A 19,912-nucleotide genomic window follows, 5' to 3' on the forward strand; every position below is an offset into this window, starting at 1 on the left:
TATCAAATTGTTAGTGATGTTTTCTAGGATGGGCCTGGTGCTTAGTTGAACATCTGATCAATGCTTAAAAGAATGTGATTATATGTACTAATGGCACATTGTTATTGACTATATAGAGTTTCTTTATAATTCTTTTCTCTAAGTGGTTTTGTTAATTCTTTCTGCTTAACCCACTATTATGTTGAATACAGTTTGCTATGACCAAGTAGGCAGAAGTTTAAGATGCCTATAGATCAGTGTAAGTTTCCCCTTTTCTTATCCCACATAGCCTTGTCTGGTTTTGTCTAGACCTGACAACAAAAGTCTAATTTGGTTTATATACAGTAAGCTTGGAGATTAGTTGAGTAGATGGCTGTGTTAAATGTGCCATGGAGCCTAAAGATTGAATGTAAATGAGTAAAATCTTATTTTGTGTGCAACATACAGAACAGGATATTTAGGTAGAAAGTGATACTTTATAAAATATTAACTAGCCTATAAACTTCTTGACTTAACACTAGAATGTAAGCTTCATGAACGTAGAGACTTTAGTCTATTTTTATTCTTTGCTTTATCACCAGCTCCTGGCACATAGTAGGAACTCAAAAAATATTTGTTGAATGAAAGAATGTATAAATAGAGTGATCACACATACCATCCCATAGTGACACACACTCAGTTTTTAAGAACTGTTATGGCTATATCATTTCTCTAGCTGTACTAAGTAATACCAACCTACAGATAGCTGTTATATCTATGTATTTCTGTATTAAATGTTTCCCTTTCAGGGTGGAATGGCTTTTAAGGGTGAAAGAGGTCCCCCTGGGAACCCAGGTTTGCCAGGTCTCCCAGGAAATAGGGGGCCTATGGGCCCTGTTGGTTTTGGCCCTCCAGGTCCAGTAGGTGAAAAAGGCATACAAGGTGTGGCAGGAAGTCCAGGCCAACCAGGAATACCAGGTGAGTTTGCTATGGCTGTTTTGTTTTTAGTTTGGTGCTTAAAAGCAGAAATGCATTATCTTTTGACCATTTTGGGTTCCTTTCATGAGAGGTGTTTTTCCCTGGCTATTTATATTTGGGCTTTCCAGAGCTCCTTAGCAAGGAAACATAAATATGTATGTGCGTGTGTGTGTATGTTTTTTTTTCATTTATTTTTATTAGTTGCAGGCTAATTACTTTACAATATTGTAGTGGTTTTTGTCATACATTGACATGAATCAGCCATGGATTTACATGTGTTCCCCATCCCGATCCCCCCTCCCACCTCCCTCTCCACCGGATTCCTCTGGGTCTTCCCAGTGCATTTAAGAAGACCTTCTCTTTAAAGTTTCTCTGACTGTATTTATTGTTACTGTTGTTGTTTTTAAGTGCATGATACAGAATGCAAATTTTAACAAATAATTATAATAGAAACAAACACACACATAACTACCACATGTGCCAAGACACATACATTGCCAGTATTCTGGAAACCTCTATGCTCCTCTCTCTGTCTTTTCCTGATCAAAATCTTCTTCCATTTCTCCAGAGGTAAACACTGCTTTCACTTTTGCATAATTTTCTTCCATAAATAGTTTTATCACCTAGATATATATTCCTAAATAAAGTACTTTATGCTTCTTTTTGAACTTTCTGTTAATGGAATGATGGGGTAAGTATTCTTTATGTTAACTTTGTATATGGATGTAGCAGCTTTATTGCTATACAGTATTCCAGTGTGTGTGTGTGACCATTGATTTATGCATTCTATTGTTAATGGGCAATTGGATTATTTATAGTTCAGGCCTGTTATTATAATGCTTCTATGTGCATTCTCTTATATATTCTTGTGCTCTGTGGCAAGGATCAGCAAACTACAGTTCGTAAGTCAAATCTGGCCCTCCACATGTTGTCATAAATCAAAGTTTTATTTGAACAGATTAGCACCCATTCACTACTGTTATGCTTGCTTTTGCGCTACTGCTGCAGAGTTGAGTTGTTGCTACAAAGACCATATGGCCCACAAAGCCTAAAGTATATGCTGTCTAGTCCTTTACAGAAAACAATTGCCAGTCACTGGGTTAGGGTATATATTTAAGATTTGCATTTTTGAGGCATAGAATAAATACATCTTCAGTTTTACTAGATAATTCCAAACCATGTCCAAAGCAGTTGTATCAATTCATACTCCCACCAGCAATATTAGATATTTATTGTTGCTCTATATCTTCAAAAACATTTTGTATTGCCGCTTTTATACTTTTGCCAGTCTGTTGAGTGTGATGTATAGGGTGGCAGTTTTATTTTATATTATTCTGATATATAAATGAATAAAAATGAATATGCAATATCCATACACAAAGTTAACATAAAGAATACTTACCCCATGATTCCATTAATATAAAGTTCAAACATTAACATTTTCATATGTTTGTTGACCATTTGAATTTTCCACTTGTGACATGTCTATTCAAGTGTTTTGACCATTTTTTCTTTTGGATTGTTTTTCTTCCTGATTTGGAGGGGAGTGTGTGTGTATGTATTCTGTGTATTAGTTCTTTCTTAGCTATTTATTTTGCAAAATCTTCGTTCACTGTGGCTTGCCCTTTTCACTCTCTTTATGGTGTCTTTAATGAACAGAAATCAATTTGAGCATAGCCAAATTTATCAGTCTTTCCTCTCATGGTTAGTGCTTTTTATTGCCGTGGTTAAGAAATCCATCTTTATCCTCAACCTTTTTCAAAGTCTTATTTTAATTAATGAGTAGTATGTGTACTTGGACTTTGCATGCATAAAACCTTAAAGTACCAGTAGTTAACCAAAAAGAAATATTTTTCTTTTGAGCTGCATTTAGAAAATATTTTTATAGATGCCTAATATTTTTATAGAAGCTATCTTCATGAAAATTCTTAAAACTGTAATATACTTTTCTCTTTGAAATTTCATTCTTCTGTTTAGTATCATCCTTGAAAATATATATGATTGTTTCTCTCTTGGATTTTTATTAGTTTGCATTTTCAAAAGACTATAAATTTTTTTTGTTTTAATTAATGGAGGTCTTTAGTCAAGTGAACACTTCCTATTCACTATTAATTCCCACATAGGTCCTAAAGGTGATCCAGGTCAGACCATAACCCAACCAGGGAAGCCTGGCCTGCCTGGTAACCCAGGCAGAGATGGTGAAGTAGGTCTTCCAGGTATGTGAGGAATTTATTTGACCGTGTACTCAATATTTGTTGGCGTCTTTCTTTGGCTACTTCCAAAAAAAACTGCTGTTTCTCCATAGGTGAACCTGGACTCCCAGGCCAGCCAGGCTTGCCAGGAATACCTGGTAGCAAAGGAGAACCAGGTATCCCTGGAATCGGGCTTCCTGGACCACCTGGTCCCAAAGGTATGTAGGACTGGGTAGCAGCCAAGGTAGGTTAACTGCTCAAAGTGATATTATTCTGTGATATAGTTCACACAATAAATAAAATATATTAGTTTTAACTTTTTCTATGTGTAGTTCGCTCAGTGCTCAGTCATGTCTGACTCTTTACTGCCGTTTGGACTGTAACCCACCAGGCTCCTCTGTCCATGGAATTTTTCAGGCAAGAATACTGGAGTGGGTTGCCCATTTCCTCCTTCAGGGGATCTTCCCAACCAGGAATTAAATGCATGTCTCCTGCATTGCAGGCAGATTCTTTTATCTGCTTAGGGAAGACCCTTTGTGTAATAAAAAGTATTAAATGAAAAGTCACAGAATGTGTGCACTATAGTTTTGTTGTCTTTATCTAAAATTTTCCAGACAAGAAAACATCTAAATCCTAGATATGCAAAAATGATATATAAACTTTAAAAATCACAGTAATAAGTGTCTTTTGTGTTCACCATTATATTTTAAGGACTCAAACTATGTGTTTTTGGCACATAGTAAGCACTCAGTAGATATTTGTTAAATGAATGGATTGTATTAACAGAAAACAGATTTATTGCACACATTTATCCAAGTAATGTTTTATCCTTAAGTCACATTCTCATGATTCACTGAAACTTTTAGGGCTGTTGCTTCAGTTCTGCTTTATTCTTCGCAGAACTTTTTCTCATAAATGGCAAGCATGTGTATTAATCTGAGAACAGTGCTTAAACATGTCCTTACTCATTTATACTAAATGACTTCAAAAGAGTCAGATTTGATTTTATGTGTATGTATGTGTATAACATCTGCCATTGTTTTTAGTTCATTTTCAGAATTATGTGGTAGGCCTTTTATCATACTATATCCAGATATAAGCAGAATAAAAGTTTCTCTGCATTTTTGCGTGGAATTCATTTCTTAAGTTTAGTTCTTCCATCTCATTGGTAATAGCTTTTACTTTCTTTTAGAATACTTTTCTAATACTCTTTTAGAAGAGCATTAGCCACAAATGCTAATTAGCCCTGTATGAAAATAATAGGGCCACAAGGTGATTGAGAGAGAATATCAGGTATTTGTAAGGCTTGGTCTGAAATAATCATCTAGAATGTCATTGTGCTTTTAACATCTTACTGTAGTCACTGAGCATGATATAATAGGGTAAAATGTGTGTTTAGGAGTTTGGGTATCTTTCTTACAGTATCTTCTCTTTGGGGATTGAAAATGACTTCTAATTTACAGGTTTTCCTGGAATTCCAGGACCTCCAGGAGCACCTGGATCACCTGGAAGAATTGGTCTAGAAGGTCCTTCTGGGCCACCAGGCTTTCCAGGACCAAAGGTCTGAGACATTTTACTTCCTTCCTTTTTCTTTTTCTACCTTCCTTGTGTTGTGCTTAGTTGCTCAGTTGTGTCCGATTCTTTGCAACCCCATGGACTGTAGCCCGCCAGGCTCCTCCATCCATGGGATTCTCCAGGCAAGAATACTGGAGTGGATTGCCATGCCTTCCTCCAGGAGATCTTCCCAACCCAGGGATCGAACCCACATCTCCTGCATTGCAGGTGGATTCTTTACCGTCTGAGCCACCAGGGAAGCCCTTCCTTCCCTTAGCCTTCTCTATTTTGACTTAGACATCATCCCAAGTCTTCACTATATAAATAGAACTTAACTTATTGTATTTTTATTTAAAAATATTTAACTCCAAACACTTTTTTAATAGTCCAAGAGGTCAAATTTGAAGCAAAATTTTAAAAAATTATGAACCTGTTTTTTAGAATGACTGGTTATTTAATGAGATGAAAGAATACAATCATCAGCTTACTCTGTGCTTTTCTGTAGTATCACTATTCTATTTAATCTCTTCCCATGTCTGTATGGTTGTTGGTTGAAATGGTGTTGAATATTACATCAAGTGGGCTTCGCTGGTAGCTCAAGCAGTAAAGAATCTGCTTGCAATGCAGGAGACCTGAGTTTGATCCCTGGGTCGGGAAGATACCCTGGAGAAGGGAATGGCAACCCACTCCAGTATTTTTGCCTGGAAAAATCCCATGGACAGAGGAGTCTGGCGTGCTACAGTCCTTGGGATCACAAAGAGTTGGACATGACTAAGTGACTAACACAAACACACACACACACACACACACACACACACACATATATATCATGTCAAGTATTTCTCATACTTTTTCCCTCTGTTCCACCCCAGATACATAATTCAAATTACTGCTATTGACTTAGTAATAATAATGCTGTGTTTAAGTTGGTTTCCTCTCCTCTTATTGTATTTTATCTGATCTAAAATTTTCCTTAGTCAGTCTTCAGCAAACTCTTAGGATAAAACTTCAGTCTTATCCTAACTGTTCCTGTATTTTCTCTGTGCTTAATTAATTTAAATTTCCTGTGTTTTTATCATTACTACCTTTTTTCTTATGGAAAGAAACTTTGATCATGACCACAGTTCTCATGAGAAATCACTTCTCTAGTGATTGTTTTTATTTTATCATAAACCTTTTCAAATGAACACAAAACTGCAAGGAATAATAACAATGAACTTTCATATACTCATCACTCAGGTGCCAAATTATCAAGATTTTATCATACTTCATCTACTCTTTTTTTTCTTGCTGAAGGATTTTAACCCAAATCTCATATACTGTGTCATTTCACCTGTAAATACATATGTGTTTTGCTCAGTCACTCAGTCTTGTCTGACTCTTGTGACCCTCATGGGCTGTAACCCACCAGGCTCCTCTGTCCATGGGATTTTTCAGGCAAGAATACTAGAGTGGGTTGCCATTTCCTCCTCCAGAGGATCTTCCCAACCCAGGAATCAAACCCATGTCTCCTGTATCTCCTGCATTGGCAAGCAGATTCTTTACCACTGAGCCACCTGGGAAGCCCATAAATATATATAATACTTCAGTATTCACCTCTAACTAAATGGACATTTAATACAAAACCCACAATTCCATTATCATTCTTAGTCAAATTTAAAATAATCACCTAATCTGTAATCACATTTCCTCACTTGGGTTCTTTAGTGTCATGCTCTCTCAGATATTTCTTTCTTGTCCTGAAACCAGACCAAATAATTCAATTTGTTTTACTAAGCCCTGTTTCCTATCCTTTCAGATGTTCTGTACTGCATACCAATTACTTTTCATTTATTTATCCTATTCCCTTTATCATAGCAGGAGGGAATATTACCTTGTATTGTCTGCTTTAAATTCTCTATAGTAAACAGTAAACACCAAGAAAGTCATGGGAATTTCGTTTTGTTTTATCATGTATATGCTCTAGGGAGAACCAGGATTTGGGCTACCTGGGCCACCTGGGCCTCCAGGACTCCCAGGTTTCAAAGGAATACTTGGTCCAAAAGGGGATCGTGGTTTCCCAGGACCTCAAGGTCCTCCAGGACAAGCTGGCTTGGATGGGCTACCTGGACCAAAAGGTATGGAGGCATTTGCTACTTCTCAATTTGCTTTTAACTTTTGAAGAAATTGAAACTGTTGGGAAAGTTTATGGGTGATAAATCCAATTAACTAGAAAGCCTATGCTACTCCCCATCATGGCTTTTTTTAAATCCTCCATTGATATTTTTGTGTTTTATTTCATTATATAGGTGATATATATGTATTGGAGTAACACTTTTATAAGAAGTTTTCCCTTTATCCCATCTCCATCTACTATGTTCCTCCACATCACAAGTGTAGCTATTTTTTAGTTATTTATCCTTCTGATGTTCCTTCATACAAATACAAGTCAATAGGAATATATATATATATATATATATATATATACTTCCAACCTTTCTCGAAAGATAGATTACTACCTTTTGACTCTTTGCATTTTACTTATTTCATTTAACTTTATATTCTAGAGATCCCTCCATATTAGTGTATAGAGATCATGATTTTAAAAAAAAATAGTTGCCTAGTATTGAATTGCTTGGGTATACCATGGTTTGTTCTACCAGTTGCTAGTTGCTAGATTGGGATTTTAGCAATCTTTTCTTATTAGAAATAATGCTACAGTGAATAATCTTGCATACATGTTATTTCCTATGTGTAGTGTTAGAATAGAACAATAAAAATGGATTTTCTGAACAGGACAAATGCATTTCTATATATCGACAGATTCCTCTCCATTTGCACCCTTTACACTCCCAGCCAAAATGTATGAGTGTGCTTGTTTCCCCACAGCCTTGCTAAATGAGTATGTTGATGACCTCTTGGATTTTTTGCCAAACTGTTGGAAACAAGTAGGTATCTCAGTATAGTTTTCTAAACATTTTATTGTGAGAAATTTCAAACACACATAAAATATTAATAAGAATTGTACAGGGAAAATCCATATATCTACCACTTAGATTCTACAATTAGTATTTTTCTCCCTTCCAACATTTAATTTTTAAAAATTGTATTTATGCAGAAAAGTAGAAAGAATTTGATAGTGATTACTTTATACCCACCATTGATATGCTACTATCAACATTTTACTATGTAAGATTTGTCACATTTGTCCATCCCTTTCTCCTTTCATTGACTTATTTTTAATGCAACTCAAAGTAAACTACAACACCAATAACTTCTCCTTCAGTACTGCAGCATGCTTGTCATTCATTGTAATTCTATGGCGGTTCTTTTTCTTTGATACAAAATTCACAATAAATGAAATGTGCAAATCTTAAGGGTACATTTTCTGGATTTTAGCAGATACATAATTCTGTGTCACCTGCCAATTTAGGAGACTCAAGTGACACCCTGGAGGAGGAAACAGCAACCCACTTCAGTATTCTGCCCTGGAAATCCCAGGGACAGGGGAGCCTGGTGGGCTACATTCCTTGGGGCTACAAAGAGTCATGATTGAGCACACGAGCACACACAGTAAAAAAAAAAAAAAAGCAAAAGGAAGTTTTGCCATTTCCAACAACATGAATAGACTTGGAGGATATTATGCTTAATGAAATAAATCAGACAGAAAAAGACAAATACTGTATGATAGGGCTTATATGTAGAATCTAAGAAAAAAAAACTGGTGAATATAACAAAGAGGGAACAGATTCTCAGATATAGAAAATGATTAAAACTCTCCAGAAAGCAGGAATAGAAGGAACATACCTCAACATAATAAAAGCTATATGTGACAAACCCACAGCAAGCATCACCCTCAATGGTGAAAAATTGAAAGCATTTCCCCTGAAATCAGGAACAAGACAAGGGTGCCCACTCTCACCACTACTATTCAACATAGTGTTGGAAGTTTTGGCCACAGCAATCAGAGCAGAAAAAGAAGTAAAAGGAATCCAGATAGGAAAAGAAGAAGTGAAACTCTCACTGTTTGCAGGTGACATGATCCTCTACATAGAAAACCCTAAAGACTCTACCAGAAAATTACTAGAGCTAATCAATGAATATAGTAAAGTTGCAGGATATAAAATTAACACACAGAAATCCCTTGCATTCCTATACACTAACAATGAAAAAACAGAGAAATTAAGGAAACAATACCATTCACCATTGCAACAAAAAGAATAAAATACTTAGGAGTATATCTACCTAAAGAAACAAAAGACCTATACATAGAAAACTATAAAACACTGATGAAAGAAATCAAAGAGGACACAAACAGATGGAGAAACATACCGTGTTCATGGATTGGAAGAATCAATATTGTCAAAATGGCTATTCTACCCAAAGCAATCTATAGATTCAATGCAATCCCTATCAAGCTACCAACGGTATTTTTCACAGAACTGGAACAAATAATTTCACAATTTGTATGGAAATACAAAAAACCTCCAATAGCCAATCTTGAGAAAGAAGAATGATCTGGAGGAATCAACCTGCCTGACTTCAGACTCTACTACAAAGCCACAGTCATCAAGACAGTATGGTACTAGCACAAAGACAGAAATATAGATCAATGGAACAGAATAGAAAGCCCAGAGATAAATCCACGAACCTGTGGTCACCTTATCTTTGAGAAAGGAGGCAAGGATATACAATGGAAAAAAGACAACCTCTTTAACAAGTGGTGCTGGGAAAACTGGTCAACCACTTGTAAAAGAATGAAACTAGAACACTTTCTAACACCATACACAAAAATAAACTCAAAATGGATTAAAGATCTAAATATAAGGCCAGAAACTATAAAACTCCTAGAGGAGAACATAGGCAAAACACTCTCCGACATGAATCACAGCAGGATCCTCTATGACCCACCTCCCAGAATATTGGAAATAAAAGCAAAAATAAACAAATGGGACCTAATGAAACTTAAAAGCTTTTGCACAACAAAGGAAACTATAAGTAAGGTGAAAAGACAGCCCTCAGATTGGGAGAAAATAATAGCAAATGAAGCAACAGACAAAGGATTAATCTCAAAAATATACAAGCAACTCCTGAAGCTCAATTCCAGAAAAATAAATGACCCAATCAAAACATGGGCCAAAGAACTAAACAGACATTTCTCCAAAGAAAACATACAGATGGCTAACAAACACATGAAAAGATGCTCAACATCACTCATTATCAGAGAAATGCAAATCAAAACCACAATGAGGTACCATTACACGCCAGTCAGGATGGCTGCTATCCAAAAGTCTACAAGCAATAAATGCTGGAGAGGGTGTGGAGAAAAGGAAACCCTCTTACACTGTTGGTGGGAATGCAAACTAGTACAGTCACTATGGAAAACAGTGTGGAGATTTCTTTAAAAACTGGAAATAGAACTGCCATATGACCCAGCAATCCCACTTCTGGGCATACACACTGAGGAAACCAGATCTGAAAGAGACACATGTACCCCAATGTTCATCGCAGCACTGTTTATAATAGCCAGGACATGGAAGCAACCTAGATGCCCATCAGCAGATGAATGGATAAGGAAGCTGTGGTACATATACACTATGGAATATTACTCCATTAAAAAGAATTCATTTGAATCAGTTCTAATGAGATTGATGAAACTGGAGCCCATTATACAGAGTGAAGTAAGCCAGAAAGATAAAGACCATTACAGTATACTAACACATATATATGGAATTTAGAAAGATGGTAATGATAACCCTATATGCAAAACAGAAAAAGAGACACAGATGTACAGAACAGACTTTGGGACTCTGGGAGAAGGCAAGGGTGGGATGTTTCAAGAGAACAGCATGTATATTATCTAGGGTGAAACAGATCACCAGCCCAGGTGGGATGCATGAGACAAGTGCTCGGGCCTGGTGCACTGGGAAGACCCAGAGGGATGGGGTGGAGAGGGAGGTGGGAGGGGGGATCGGGATGGGGAATACATGTAAATCCATGGCTGATTCATGTCAATGTATGACAAAACCCACTGAAATGTTGTGAAGTAATTAGCCTCCAACTAATAAAAATAAAGGAAAAAAAAAAGAAAACAAACTAGTTATTAACAGTGGGGAGGGGTAAGATAGGGTAAGGGATTAAGAGGTAGAAACTATGTATAAAATAAGCTGCAAGGATATACTGTACAATATCAGAAATATAGCCAGTATTTTTATAATAGCTATAAATGGACTATATAACCTTTAAAATTGTGAATCACAGTACAGTTGTTCTATAATACTGACTTGTACTACAGAAACCCACACAAAATTATAAAGCAACTTTCCACCACTTAAAAAATAAATAAATTTTTTAAAAAAATAAATAAAAATAAAAAAATAAAATTGTGAATCACTATGTTGTACACCTGAAACTTATATAATATTGAGAATCAACCATACCTCAGTAGTAAGAAAGAAACTACTAGACCTTTTCCCAAAATGGTGGTATCATTTTCTAACCAATACAGTATGAAAGTTTCAGTTGTTCTGCATTCTCTCCACCATTTGCTGTTATCGATTGTTTCATTTTTGAATTTTAGTACGTATGTTGGTAATGTATTTTGGTTTCAGTTTGCATTTCCCTGATGACTAGTGATGTTGAGCTCTTTTGCATGTATGTATGGATTATTTACACATTCAGATTTTGTCCCCCCTTTGAAATATGGTTTGTTCCCCTTTTTATTGATAAGTTCAAAGTGACTTTTACATATCCTGCATGCTGGTTCTTTGTCAAATATATGTTTATGAGTATTTTATTCCTGTCTGGCTTGCCTATTCACTTTACTATCAGTGTATTTTGATGAGCAAAAGTTTTAATTTTATTGATTTTTCATTTATCAGTTTTTTTGTTGTATGATTATTATTTTCTGTGTTTTGCCTAAGAAAACTTTCCCTGTTCCAAAGTTACAAATATATTCTGTTTTATTTTTGTAAGTTTTACAGTTTTAGCTTTTATGTTGGAGACTGTCATCCATTTTAAATGATTTTTGCTTAGCATCGTTTATTTAAAATAGCTCTCTCCCCGTTGGATTATGTTGGTGCCTGTGTCAAAAATCAAATAATTTTTTTATGTGTAGGTGTATTTCTGTGCTCTCAATTCTACCTGTCTATTTTATTATCCTAAGTCAGTACCAACTGTTTACATTACAGTAGTTTTATAGTAAGACTTGATGTCAGGTAATGTAAGTTCTCCAACTTTGTTCTTTTTAGAAAATCTCTTTGGATAATACTAGGTCCTTTGACTTTACTTTCAGAGTAATTTAAATTTATAATTAAATTTATAGTTAAAATAATGGTATTTCCATTATTATAAGTGAAATAGACCATCTTTTCATATGTTTAAAGAATTTTTTTTCATGTAAACTGCTCATGTCCTTTGTTCATTTCTTTATTGGTTTCTCTTATCCCCTTGATTTTGATTTCCCTAATTATATATATGAATAAAACTCATCTTAACTGGTTTGGCGATTGTTTTTTTCCTTTCTGGCTTGCAAAGAACTAGACTCTCCTGGTAAACAGTTTCGCCCCCAGAGAAAAGTCTGAACAACCCCATGCTCCTGAAAAATGTTGGGTTGATTCCCATTAAAGCAACAGAACAGCAAAACAAAATTTAAACAGGCTATATTTTGCCAACAAAGGCCCCAAACTGAACCAATACAAATTCTTCTCAGATAAGCACTTTTAAAAATACCTTCCTATCTTTGAGTAGACAATTCTGGCCAGCTATAAACTATAATTAATAGTCAAAGTTACAGGTAGTGTTTCCTATCAACTATGTCCCCAGGCTTAGACCTGTGACCCCAAAACTTAACAGATAGAAATATGTCAGATGATAAGCTATGTGGCTAACAGTCTATATGGAAATTGCTCTCTCACTATACTTTGTTTATAATAACAGCCTTGAGACAGAGGTTGGGAAAAAAGAGCTTGAAGCCTAGTTTAAATATCAGCTTCCTATGAAGCATTTGCCTAACCATTGAAGTATAGAATCCTCATATCCTACATAGGATTCATTCTCAAATATTAAAACTCAGTAAAGTTCCTAAGGTGCTAGAAAAAAAAAAGAATTGGGGACTTTCTGCTGTCTAATTCCTTTATTCCTCAAACATTTATTATGTTCTTATTGTGTGCCTACTACTTTAATCCCTAGAAACACAAAGGCATTGATTCTGTTCTTGAATATCTCAGAGATTGTTCTCCACTGTAAAAAAAAAAAAAAAATCATAGAGGGCCTCACCATGATCTTGGTTTTCTCAATAGAAACCTTTATGAATATGTATCACTAATGTTTTGGACCAATAGACCACAGTCAAAATACAGAAAGCAGGTCACAGTAAAATTTCACCCACTAGATATATTTATACCAGTGATTGGGTATTAAAACTTAGGAGAAATTGATATATTTTCAAGGCAACATAGTGACCGATAATAAACCAGTATGGCTAATATCCATCAGGAAAGAACTATATGAGGGAGAAAATGTGCTTAAGATTGACCATTGGAATCATTAAACAAAAATGAAAAGATGACTTTGGAAGCATTCAGTTTACCTCTTGTGTTACTTTTGTTCAGGGCCTCTTCTAAGGTACCTTGGGAAGCAATATAAGAGGTGACATTTTAACTGAATCTTTAGGGAAGGATGTTCCAGGTAGCAGAAATAACATGCAAAATATCGTTGTGACAAATAGAATGGTGTGTTTATAAATATCAAAATAAATAGGAAATAAAGTGTAATTTGCAAAAAAAAATCTGTATCATATTTGTAAATGAATAAAACAAAATGTGCCTAATGTATTTGTGGAAAAAATTAAAACTGTTATTAAGAAGTTGCTAAGTCTTCTGTGTGGATGGGAAGACATAGTCAATTCTCCCCAGATTTATCTATACATATACTGCATTTTCAATGAGAATTCAAGTAGGAATTTTTGGACATGACATAACTGATTCTGAAAGTTAATGTTTAGCAAACATAAGTTAAAACATGCTACAAAATTATTGTAATTATAATTTTGTGATCCAATGCTAAAGACAAGTGACTCAGCTGTTGTTTTTAATATCTAAACTGTATTTATTCCTTAAAGGTGACATTGGACCAAATGGACAACCTGGGCCAATGGGACCTCCTGGGCTGCCAGGAACAGGTTTTCAGGGACCACCAGGGCCACCAGGAATTCCTGGACCAATAGGCCAACCTGGTAAGATTGGAGTAAATATGCACTTTGTAGCATAATTATGTAGAGGTTGGTTAGCCCCTCAATAAAGTGTAACCTATGTAATAGTCTTACAGAAAGCAGATCTGAGAGTTAACATGTCCATGTATATAATTATGCAAAAGCAAAAGAGCACAGATCACAGCAGAAGAGCTAATATTACCTGATATTTCCCCTCTCTGTTCATTTAAGATTGATCTATTAACAACGGTGTAGTTTAGCAATTGCAGTATGTTTCCATGGCTTATAATCGTTGAGCTAATCATACTGTTGGAATCTTAGGAACTTCTGGTGCTAATCATTTTGGACCTGAGTAGCTATATGGCATTAACAGAGCTTTGTCTGTGAAACCTCATAACATTTCTTAGCACAGGATTAAAAAAATTATGTTATATATTTTTGAGATTAATCCTTTATCTGTTGCTTCATTTGCTATTATTTTCTCCCAATCTGAGGGCTGTCTTTTCACCTTGCTTATAGTTTCCTTTGTTGTGCAAAAGCTTTTAAGTTTCATTAGGTCCCATTTGTTTATTTTTGCTTTTATTTCCAATATTCTGGGAGGTGGGTCATAGAGGATCCTGCTGTGATTCATGTCAGAGAGTGTTTTGCCTATGTTCTCCTCTAGGAGTTTTATAGTTTCTGGTCTTACATTTAGATCTTTAATCCATTTTGAGTTTATTTTTGTGTATGGTGTTAGAAAGTGTTCTAGTTTCATTCTTTTACAAGTGGGTGACCAGTTTTCCCAGCACCACTTGTTAAAGAGGTTGTCTTTTTTCTGTTGTATACCCTTGCCTCCTTTGTAGAAGATAAGGTGTCCATAGGTTCGTGGATTTCTCTCTGGGCTTTCTATTCTGTTCCATTGATCTATATTTCTGTCTTTGTGCCAGTACCATACTGTCTTGATGATTGTGGCTTTGTAGTAGAGTCTGAAGTCAGGCAGGTTGATTTCTCCAGTTCCATTATTCTTTCTCAAGATTACTTTGGCTATTGGAGGTTTTTTGTATTTCCATACAAATTGTGAAATTATTTGTTCTAGTTCTGTGAAAAATACCATTGGTAGCTTGATAGGGATTGCATTGGGCCTGGTGCACTGGGAAGACCCAGAGGAATTGGATGGAGAGGGAGGTGGGAGGGGGGATCAGGATGGGGAATACATGTAACTCCATGGCTGATTCATGTCAATGTATGACAAAACCCACTACAACAGATCACCAGCCCAGGTTGGATGCATGAGACAAGTGCTCGGGCCTGGTGCACTGGGAAGACCCAGAGGGATGGGGTGGAGAGGGAGGTGGGAGGGGGGACCGGGATGGGGAATAATGTAAATCCATGGCTAATTCATTTCAATGTATGACAAAAACTACTGTAATGATGTAAAGTAATTAGCCTCCAACTAATAAAAATAAATGGAAAAAAAAAACAAAAACCCACTACAATACTGTAAAGTAATTAGCCTCCAACTAATAAAAATAAATGAAAAAAAAATTATGTTAAAAATATTTTTTAGATATCCTCATTTTTTAAAATAAGTGAGTTTAATTGAAATTTCTCTTCTTTTGCCCATAAGTCAGCATTTACTTTGCAACTCATAAGCATGCTAAGGTTTTTTTAATATTAATACTCAAAAATATTTGTCAGCTTATAACTTCATAGAGAATCATATGATTCCTCTATGTTCATGCGAGAGTTTACAGATTCTGAACTATCTGGTGGTGTGAATTACTTTTATCTTAATCTAGGAAGATATTGTAAGGGTCACACATGGGCCAAGATTTTGTTATTGCAAAGTACTTTAATAATATATGAAATTAAAGCAAATATGGAACATTAGTCATTCCTTAATTCACATGAATATATCAGATGACTTAAATGCACCATTCAGATATACATACGTTGACTTTGAAGCAATGGAATATGTTTTCTGACCTTAAATGCCAATAGGTATTTTGTTAGTTTATTATGCTAAAAATCTAGAAACACTCATTAACAATATAAAAATCCTGGAAAGTAAAGGTTACTTTTGCTTATGTCCTATTTTAAACATTTGTTTTATGGCACATTGTATCTTTTTTTAAATGGACCTTAACATGTCACTACTGATTTAGAAATAAAAAAGAAAACTTATGGTGTTGCTTTGAACCAACTGGTTAAAAAGTAGGTGCTTCAACATTAATGAGAAACCCTTCTGTCTAACTAGCATAGCAGAGGGATCTTGAGAAAAAACAATTAATTTTTACGTTTGGTCATTATAGTCTTGGCCTGCTATTTCACAAAATGGCTAAAATGAATTTATGATTTCTGTTGTGTTTTTTCATTTTGTTTCCCAAAATTACATAAGGTTTCAGAAGCATTTTGAACTCTGAAATCACAGCTGAGCAAGACTAAAAAGAGATTATTAATACCAATTAATACCAATCTCAACAAAATAAAAATACATTTATTTGTGTTTTAATGCTTTTTAAAATTTAGCTAATATTCTACAATATTTCATTCATCTAATGTTCTCTCTAATTCATGGATATATAGGTATATTTATAAAGTCTATATAGGATGGGCAGGGGGAAAAGTAATGATGCTGAATTTAATCTCATCTCTTTCTTCTGTAAATATATATTTTGCCATACAATTGAAGATCTGAACTAATATGGTTCAACAAATAAATGAAGTTAACAGCAACTGCCACAAAAATGTATTGAATACATTCTTATTAACATAGAAATATTCTCAAATCACAATTTTTTACCAGCAGATGACTATATTTTATACTTGATAATAGCAGTGTATACTCACTCTTAAAGTAAATTTGCATGAATCACCAAAGCAGAATATTGTCTTAGTGTATTTCAAAAATACCATAATTTTTGTTTGTACATCTCAATAACAGGACTATCAGCAAGGCTACTACTAATATCTTAATACACCAACTTATACTGCGTGGCTGAAATTCTAACTACCTATTTTTAAAATAAGAAGCTTATTTAATATATTTGCTGTGTTTCATTTTGTAGTAGAAAACTTACTGCAAAGTATTCTATCTTGTCATTTCTCCAGAGATACATCCTTTTCAGGCTTTTCTTTTGACTCCAGTTTTCTGCTATTATTTAATTAAGCTTTACTATTTGTCATTCTTTTTTCCAAAGCAGACTGTACAGTTTAATGCATGTTTTTAAGTTAAAGACTTGTTGAATATCAATTCCTCATTTGGTGATAGGAAAATAACATTTTTTAAAAATGCCAAAGGACAAGGAGCAGAATGTTTTTCATCTTATACCCTAGTAAGGGAGAAATGGAAGTTGTTGGCTCTTATTATTTGGTCTGGCCAATAGCTGTAAGATAATTGCTTTAGTGAATCTTTTTAGAGGTCAGTTAAATATACTTAATTCCATGTTCACAGGTAATACCCTAACCTGAGTCAAACGTGTTGTACACTTGTCCAGTCTCAGGAACATGTGCATAGCTAAATGAGTTCAAACTTATCACCACTAATGTGAATCAAAGAAACAAGACATTAGTCATGTCATTTTCATAGATGAAGGAGAGTACATTGTCATTTTCTAATTTTTTTGGCTATTAAACCTTTTGATTGTGTGTGTTTAACATTTTCACAGATAATGCATATTTTTGGAATTTTCTTTTTTTCCATTAACTTGTTCCATTTGGCTGTCAATAAATTAAGAACATTATACACCTTTAATGCACTTAACCTCTATAGATATAGCCATATAATTCCTGTTACTGTATAAGATTCAGCAGAACTTTTGAATTTATATTGACTTTCTTCATCCTGGATTTTACCAGGATGCCAATTCCTGACAATAGTCATGGAAAAGATCTATGCTGTGAAAAATACAGCATAACATATGTTACTGTTATTACTAATAACAACGAAGAGATCTTAGCCTAGAACATGTAGTTTGCTTCATCATAGACATGCACTAATAATTATTGAGTTCTCTGTACCTAACCTGTACAGGCTTCCCTGGTGGCTTAGTGGTAAAGAATCCGCCTGACAATATGTGGGTTTGATCCCTGGGTTGGAAAGATCCCCTGGAGGAGGAAATGGCAACCCACTCCAGTATTCTTGCCTGGGAAATCCTATGGACAGAAGAGCCTGGCAGACTGCAGTCCGTGGGGTTGCAGGGAGCCGGACATGACTTAGCGACTAAACAACAACCTAATCTGTTAGAGTACAAAATCAAGTTTAATTTTAAATCTAACTAAACTTTAAGAGCTTAAATTCTGAAATGATCATTGAAAGCAGTGTAAAGATCAGAAATAAACAAGAGTGTATTGCTGATCTTCATAAAAAGTATTTTTCTGAAATAAATATTTTATTCTCTCTATTGGCAAACATATTTATAGTATATGTTATATGAGCATCTGAGCAAATGCCTAAAATAAGTTTCTTTACTCATTACTAATATGTTAGTAGTGAATCAATATCTAATAAATTCTATTTGTAGACTTTTTTTTTCTAATCTTTACATGGTTAATTTTGTTTCCTAACCTAATTAATCTATTTGCAACTTGCTTCTGCTTGGGTGGTTCATCTTGCTGCTGAACTGTAATTTCCTGCCTCTTGAACTTCAGGTCTACCAGGTGTTGTAGTTCTCACTCAAAGCCATATTTTTCTTTTTTAATATTGAGAATTTATTATATTAGAACAAATAGTAGAAAAAAATCATCCAAATATAATAGCATCATCATAAAAGATGCAAAAGATAGCACATGAAAACAGTTCTGAGAAGCTGTAAATAGGATATTTATTTTTCCTTTGATTTATTATTTTTTGAGCTTCATTGAGGTATGAAAGACATAGATAATTGTAATATATTTCAAATGTACAATGTGATGATTTGATATATGTATACATTGTGAAAAAATTTTCACAAGTTCTCACATCCATCACCTTACATATTTACTGATTTGTGTGTGTGAGAACCCTCAAGTTCTACTATATTAGCAAATTGTAATTATGCAATAATGTTATTAGTGATAGTTGCCATGTTATTACATTAGATCCTCATACCTTATTCATCTGTTTTTTTTTCCCAAAATTCGTATCTTCAAGCCTTAAACTTGGAAAGCAACAAGATTTATCCACATTGAAGTCTTTTAATTATTTTGTAGAACTGCTCTCTTGGAGCATATTTCAAGGGGCAAAATAGTTATCTTGAAAACTCAGCTATTAAAAACTACTTGGGCTGTAATATAACAATAAACAGTGATTCATGTAGAGCTATAATTGTGGACATTATCAGATATCATATTTCATAAATATAAAATATCTCTCCCCTTTAATAGTATTTTTACTATGAAATGGCAGCATTGGAATCATCACTACTGTACCAACTAAATGGAAATCTCTAATCTTCAAAGTGAATTTTATCAGTTTAAAGGCATGCTGGTAATATGACACCAAACAGGTCCTAAAATACCAGCCATCTTGTTCTCTTATAACAATAATTGCCTGTGAATCTTCAACAGTAAAACTGGTCATATTGTTGAAGAGATGCTTGGAATGATCACCTGTTTCACCCCCAGCTTTCAGTCCATTATGGCACATCCCCGTTTACCAGATGAAGACCAATAACTTTAAGTGACTTAAGAAGTCATATAGCTGATAGGTGTTGGTGTAGGAACTTGCACTATATTTGTAGTATAATTCCTTTCACTAAACATATTCTTTTTTAATTACCTTGTTTTCTGAAGTCTATTTTTGCAATGTCATAATTTTTCTATGAAATCCTGGCTGGATTACTGAGAAACAAAAGTTAACAACAAAAACTAATAGTAATGTGTTATTAAAACAACATGTTAAAACAAAGCCAAAATAAAGTCAAGAGGGCCCATGTAACTGACTTATGCAGTAATTAATTTTGTATGGGTTATAGAAATACATCTTAATAATTCACAATACCTTAGAATAGTGGAAATCCAAGTGTGGGCAGTGACCAGTGTCGAATCACAGACTGTTTGTTACAGTCTGCACTAGAATTAG

At 34.6% G+C, this 19,912-nt stretch overlaps 1 protein-coding gene across 1 annotated transcript in view; it reads left to right on the forward strand.

Annotated features, from left to right (window-relative positions):
• The window catches only part of COL4A5 (collagen type IV alpha 5 chain), a 229,980-nt gene that overhangs the window by 159,188 nt on the left and 50,880 nt on the right, over positions 1-19,912 (forward strand). The window contains exons 25-30 of the mRNA XM_020898386.2: positions 768-936; positions 3,060-3,152; positions 3,242-3,346; positions 4,592-4,689; positions 6,649-6,799; positions 13,783-13,896. Of these exons, the coding sequence (XP_020754045.1) occupies positions 768-936; positions 3,060-3,152; positions 3,242-3,346; positions 4,592-4,689; positions 6,649-6,799; positions 13,783-13,896 (730 nt within the window). The remainder of the gene's footprint in view (positions 1-767; positions 937-3,059; positions 3,153-3,241; positions 3,347-4,591; positions 4,690-6,648; positions 6,800-13,782; positions 13,897-19,912) is intronic.

The sequence above is a fragment of the Odocoileus virginianus genome, unplaced genomic scaffold (assembly GCF_023699985.2).
Source record: "Odocoileus virginianus isolate 20LAN1187 ecotype Illinois unplaced genomic scaffold, Ovbor_1.2 Unplaced_Scaffold_1, whole genome shotgun sequence".
Classification (NCBI taxonomy): Eukaryota; Metazoa; Chordata; class Mammalia; order Artiodactyla; family Cervidae; genus Odocoileus; species Odocoileus virginianus.